Genomic DNA, 6,326 nt, shown 5'->3' on the forward strand with positions numbered 1-6,326 from the left:
TTCCTCCATGAAGGAGGAAGCTTAGAGATGATACCCCCGGCGACAAACTTGTCTGGTAGGATACAATTGAAGTGCTCAAGTTCTCTAGCAAATGACTGTATCTCATGAGCCTGCTCAACCACGGAGCGCTCTTCAGTCATCCTGTAATCATAGAATTGCTCTATGATGTACAGCTCAGTGCCGGCATCCGAGACCCCAAACTTGGCCTCGAGTGCGTCTCACATATCTTTTCCATTGTCAATTGACGCATTAGAATCAACTATGTTATCACCAAGAACACTCAAGAGAGCAGCCTTAAACAAGGTATCCGTTTTCTAAAAAGCTTGTGCCTGTTGGGCATCTTGCTCTCCTTCAGGTTTACCAAGAGTGGCGTCATAGCAACTCATAGTTTGAAACCATAAAACTGCTCTCACGCGCCACCTCTTATAGTGGATACCCTCAAACATAGGAGGTCTCATGGAAGCAGCAAAACCATTCGAGGTAAATTGCCTATAATAAGGTTTTTGGATTGTTGGAAATATGAGCAATTTACCGAATGATTTTATTAACAGAAATACTAGGTAAAGCATGACTAGTATAGCAGTGATAAAACAAGCCATGCTATTTGAAAAAGAGAAGGTAAATAATATGTGCATATATGAGCTAGAACCGATCATCTCTAGAGCAGACAGTAGATCAAGATGCATATATGAAGTAGAGCCTAACATGTGTAGAGCAAACACTAGAAGAAGGAACTGTTGCAGAACTTCTAACGGGAAAGATAAGAACATGTACTGGACAGCAGCCGGAGCAGAGGCACTGGACTTGGGGTCGGTGTCCTCCATGTCGTCGAGGAGGTTGTCGATGTCGGGGAAGTAGTCGTCGTTGGGGAAGTAGTCGTCAGAGTCCGGGGCATCCGTGAAGAAGAAGTCAGTAATCGCGCAGAGCGCTCCCCAAAAACCTTATCACCCTTCTCCCGTACAGGACTCAAAGAGGTGCGGTTTCGAAGGCCTACTGTCCCGACCTGCGGTGCACGCCGCAAGCCGGGATGAGGAAGAACATAGCAGCAACGCAGTGCTCAGGAACTTGTGGTGAGAGGAGGAAGAGATTCTGGTGCGTCTCTCTGGGAGGAGCGACCTCCCTTTTATAGGCGCAAGAGAAGGAGGCGAGAGGCTGCGCTGGGAGCTGAAGAGAACGAGGGAGACGAAACGAACATGCAGCAGGCGAAGAGGTGCGCCATTCGTATTCAATCTCCACTACAGCAGAACGTTTCAACTTTCGCGTGCCCTTTCGTATACCCGTAGTGCGTGGCAAAAATTTACATCGGCTCGGCTCATTCCCGCAACCCGCGGCGCGGCGCGGCGCGGCGAAGCGTGCGACGGAGGAGGAGCGCGCGTGGATGTCCCTCTTGTTCTCATGCTCATACAAGTGGGGAAGGAGCCTCCTTTATAAAGAAGTCCAACTCCCTCTAAACTAGCAAGGTGGGACTAAACTTTAGTCCCACCTCTTGCCTTGCACGAATGGGCTGCGTGGGCGTCTAGGATTTATTAGGAATTTCTGAAACTGCTATTGGGCTAGGCCCAAAATAGACAAAAACTCCAGCAAGAGCAACTCCAATGCGGCGACCCAAACGGACACGCACTTTATCCGCTTTTCGTCCATTTAAATAGGCCAGGCGGACGTGCGCGTCCGGTTTTTCATTTGGGTCGCCAGGTGTGCCCAACGGAAGGTGTCGACCCATTTATGCCGACGTGGCAGAAACTGACAAATTAGGCATAATTATACATAAATGACCGGTCAAACAATGACCAAAGTCCACTTAAACATGACTGGAAAATTAAAAACTCAAAATAAACGCCTGCACGCTGCTCTAGTAGACCGCCTTGCCCTTTCCCTTCCCATCGTCGTCGTCGCCGCCGGTGAGGTCAATGAAGATGGGAGGAGGCCCAACCCACCCGAATGCGGCTTGATAGGCGGCCAGGGCAGCCTCCTCTGTCGTCTACTGTGGCGGCGGCATAGCGGCGAGGCAGGCATGCTCCTCCTTCTCCTCCTCAAGCCGCAGAGCCTCCTCGTCGCAGCGCAACATCTGCTCATACCGCATCTATTGCTTGCCTTCGACCCCCTCCTCGGCGAGCCAATGCGCCTTCCATTGCTCAAGGTGGGCCGCCTATTTTTCCGGCGTGGAGTCGAAGTAGCAAGGAGGCGCACTCACCCACTCGTGAAGCTAGCCAGTCCATGAGTAGGACTCCTCCGGCGAAGTGGGGGTCGGTAGTGACCACTTGCGCGTGGGAGTTGGATCACGCTCCGGCTCCGGCTCGTCCTTGGGCTCGACGAGGGGCGGCGCCAGCGGCGGTGGCGGCACGAACAGGGGCGCCTGGACGGAGTCCCCCACCACGGAGAAAGCAAGGGCTTGCTCTAGCCCATACCAATGGGCGTCCTCCTCGAGCCGGCTCGCCTCCAGCGGGTGCTGCAGGGCCTCCTCGAGGGCATCTTGGTACTCTGCCTCCGCCTCCTCTTCCTCCGGCTGTACCCTTAGGGGAGGCGATGGAAGGTCGTGGTTGATGTGGGCGCCGAGCCGCCATTGCTCCTCGTGTTCGAGGGCAAACCAGGCCTCCCAATTCGGAGAGTCTACGGTGTACTCGGGCTTGCGCCACTGCGCCGGCGTGAGCTGCTTCCGTTTCCTGCGCACCTCCTCATCATGCGGGCATTGTGAGCGCGGCACCGCCGGCACCGGGATCTGCTGCGAATCGAGGTGCCAGTGGTGTGGTAGCGTGACGTCCGGGTACAACATCGGTTGTCCGAACTCCCAAATCCACCGCGTTTGGTGCACCGGGATGTGCAGACACTACCAACCTGAGCGGGCACGCGCCGACAGTGGAGGAGGTGGGGGAGTAGGAGCACGGGAGGATGGGGCGCCAGGGGTGCCCTTACCCTTGCCGCTGCCGAAGCTGTTGCCGAAGAGCCCCATGGCTAGGGTTTGGGTTGTCGCCAGCGAGGAAGCACGAAGGGGGTGGTGGGGGGCCAGATGTGGATGGAAGTGGATCGGATGATGCCCCTTCCCTCCCCCGCTGCACGCGTGGGTTAAAAAACGACGCTTTCATTGGTTGACTAGTGAGCCTGTATCAGTGGTCGTCATAAATATGACCGCGGGTGGTAGTTGGTCGGCCGACATGCGGGGCCACGGTGAACACCGACAGGACACGCGGCACGTCCGCTTCACGTCCGCGCCGAGGCATTTCAGGTGCAATTTTGGGCCAGAAATAGGTCAGTGCGGATGATTTTTGGGAATGGATCGGCGCGTTGGGCCGGTGTTTTTGTCCGCGGCAACCCAAACAGACATGGACGGATGAAATCAATCACCGCATTGGAGTTGCTCTTAAAGTATGAGAACACGCCATTATGGGCGATGATAGGCGCCGGCGCGTCGGCCCAAATTTGGGCCGGTCGACGCACCACCACACGATTAGACTATTTTAAACTGTCCGATGCGGTTTTTTCGACCACCTCATAGAAAAAACAAAAGCAGAGAGGAAAAAAGAAGGGGGAGAGAGACCAGTGCCGTCCCCGGCTTGCCGCTTCCAAATCTCAAAACTAGTATTTGCCCTGCCGTCGGGGCTGGGGCCAGGGCCGTGGCCGACGAGCACCGGCGATGTCCCCCACTCGTGGCCACAGGGATTGCAGCACGACCGCCGATGGGTCACAGGGTGTGGTCACAATGGATGCAGCTTTGACGACAACCGGTTCCAGCGTGTGGTCGCCATGGTTGCAACATCCTTGCGTCCTCGGCTCCGGCTCGCCGCCGTCATCACCTAGCACCGCCGGCATCCAGCAAAAATCTCAGCAAAACAAAAAAGCTATGGTGGTCAGTTGAAGCAAAAAAAAAATGCCGGTTCCAGCCAAAAAGAACACTGCTTCCAGCAAAATCCCAGAAATAACAAATCTCCAACCAATTCGACGTAGCAAAACAAAAAGGCGGTTCCAACAAAAAATTATTATGGTTCCAGCAAAAATACCACAAACATCAAACTTCAAGAAATTTGATTGTAGCAAAACAAACAGCCGGAACATTTTACCCCGGATCCAGCAAAAATCCCACTAACAGCAAACTCCAAACACAAAATCGATTGCAGCAAAGGAAACAATCGGTCCCAGCTACAAATTACTGCCGTTCCAGCAAAAATCCCAGAAATAGCAAACTCCAAGGAAACTTGATTGTAGCAAAAAAGACAGCTTGTTCCAGCAACAATGAATTCCAGTTCCAGCAAAAAAAAGGTACCTGGAGAGCTCGCCGCCCATCGCGTGCACGCACAGCCCCCTGTCTCCAGTCGCTTTGGGCAACCAACCCCCTCCACTGCTGACACGGAGGAGTGGAATAGTGGGTTGGGCATGACTTGTAAGGAGAGAAGGGGATGAGTTCGCCGGAGAAAGCCGACGGCGGCATAAAATGGATGGGAAGCGGCTGAGAAGCTCCGAGTGCGCGGGGCGCGCGGAGGTGGTGGCCCTCGACGGTGCTGCTGCCGGAGATGCGATTTGAGGATGAGATGGATGCTCGGGAAAGAAAGAATGGCTGGGAAGCGCTGAGAAGGTTCGCGTGAGTGGATAAGGTGCTGACGTGCGTGAGGATAAGTCAGCGTGGGATGTGAGTCACATGATGAAAAACAATCAGACGGCGCGCGTGCGACCGGCCGAGTCGTTAGCCGGTCGACCGGCCGCAAGCATTTCCGTTAGGGCATGTACAATGGTCGATAAGGTAGTCTTATCTTAAATCTTGCATGTAATTTAGAGATGACAAAAAAACATATCTATAATGGGTCATCTTTTAGCCTTATCTTCAATAATTAGTTATTCCTAAAAACGTGGTGAGACATATTGTGCTAAGAGATCATCTCTTGTCTTTTCTTAATTAAGAGAAGACAAGCCTTCTCTTATGATTTCTCTCTCTTCCACCTCATCATTTATCCTACGTGGCATTGCTAAGATAGAACCATTGTACATGCCCTTATTAATATTTACTCGCCGCCTCTTGCTCCTGTTGTCCTTGGTTGTTTATTAATGTGTTTGTCCGAGGACGCCTTTACTTTTTTCGGAAAGTAGAACAAAACTTGTGGTATACTATCTCCGTCCTGATTTATTAGTCCGCTTTATATTTTATATTAAATTTTAACTTTAGATTTAAGTATTGAAATATTAATGCACGTTATAAAAAACAATATCTTTGAAAACTATGTTCAAATACGAATCGAGCGATACAATTTTTTGACATGCGCTAACATTATGTTAGTTAAATCTATAGTAAAATTTAGCACAAAATACGAAGGGGACTAATAAACCAGAACGAAGGTAGTAGTATTAACCAAAATTTGCGTTCAACCATCAATGTGACTTGTGCACATATGGTCCTTTAAGTGTGGCGATGAAATCACTCCAACCGTATAAAGGAAAATCACATAATATATGAAATAAGATAAGTAAGAAAAATATATTTTACTTTGCAACCACTCCATTTCAACAATAGAATACATTTGAGGCATCTGTTTACATGCAATAGTAAGTGACGTTCTACGCTTTCTAGAGATAACTCACATTATCTCGTGTCATATTCTTTTCCTCCTCGAGTGATTTCCATTTTTTTTTACAACCATGAATGAATTCCTTAGTACTCCCTTCTTTCTAGATTATAAAGTGTCCATACATTTTAATATTCAACCTCGACCATTAATTAGGTCTATAATATATGAATTATTGTCATAAAATTGAGATATAGGAAACTTCTTTTGAATACGAATTAAGTGGCATTAATTTTTGGGTCTCTTAACCCACATTTTGTTGAAATATTTGATTTGGGGTTGCTCATATATATATGTGCAATAAATGCTACAACAGAGCGGCTCCCGGTCAGTTGACTGAAAATAAAATTGGGTCAGTCGCCTGACCCAAACTTGTTTCAGTCGAGCTTGTCGGCAACGATGTGTGCACAGTGCACTTATCGAGCTGCATACTCATGCATGTGCACGTTGAATGTCACCCTACGGCTTAAATTTTGTCAACTGCGCTGGCCGCATGCAGCTGCACTTATCGCGTCGAGAGCAAGTGAAAGCCATGCACGCCCACAACTCCAACTAGGAACCTCCAAGCTAATTGGCCTATACCTTTTTCACGCTTAGATGACTTAGACTTTCTTACGCTGATTAACACAAGTACTCTACACCGTCCTGCTCCCATAGTAGGTCCTAGAAGCACATATACACATAAGCTAGCTTCGCATGTTAGCCGGCTAGCTAGCGACGCGACCACACGTAGCTATGTAGCTCGGGCGAGCGGCTCCTGTCTCGTTGGTTAAAACTTCA

At 50.0% G+C, this 6,326-nt stretch overlaps 1 protein-coding gene across 3 annotated transcripts; it reads right to left on the minus strand.

Moving 5' to 3' along the window:
• Window positions 1-1,457: 1,457 nt before the first annotated feature.
• On the minus strand, window positions 1,458-4,560 carry LOC119348897. 3 transcript variants are annotated; one of them, XM_037616904.1, is made up of 2 exons: window positions 4,256-4,560; window positions 1,458-3,788 (listed from the first exon to the last, which is right to left on the minus strand). In XM_037616904.1, exon 2 carries the CDS (start codon window positions 2,768-2,770, stop codon window positions 2,204-2,206), a length of 567 nt encoding a protein of 188 aa, XP_037472801.1. In that variant the 5' UTR covers window positions 2,771-3,788; window positions 4,256-4,560; the 3' UTR covers window positions 1,458-2,203. The 3 variants fall into 3 exon arrangements, with proteins under 3 accessions (XP_037472801.1, XP_037472800.1, XP_037472799.1); XM_037616903.1 differs by having other exon boundaries at window positions 1,458-3,833; XM_037616902.1 differs by having other exon boundaries at window positions 1,458-3,815; window positions 4,256-4,559.
• Between the last annotated feature and the right edge of the window lie 1,766 nt (window positions 4,561-6,326).

This window comes from Triticum dicoccoides, chromosome 1B (genome assembly GCF_002162155.2).
Source record: "Triticum dicoccoides isolate Atlit2015 ecotype Zavitan chromosome 1B, WEW_v2.0, whole genome shotgun sequence".
NCBI lineage: Eukaryota > Viridiplantae > Streptophyta > Magnoliopsida > Poales > Poaceae > Triticum > Triticum dicoccoides.

Bases quoted from the DNA above. Each gene is read 5' to 3' on its own strand.
- LOC119348897 (XM_037616904.1), bottom strand. From the start codon at position 2,770: ATGTTGTACCCGGACGTCACGCTACCACACCACTGGCACCTCGATTCG.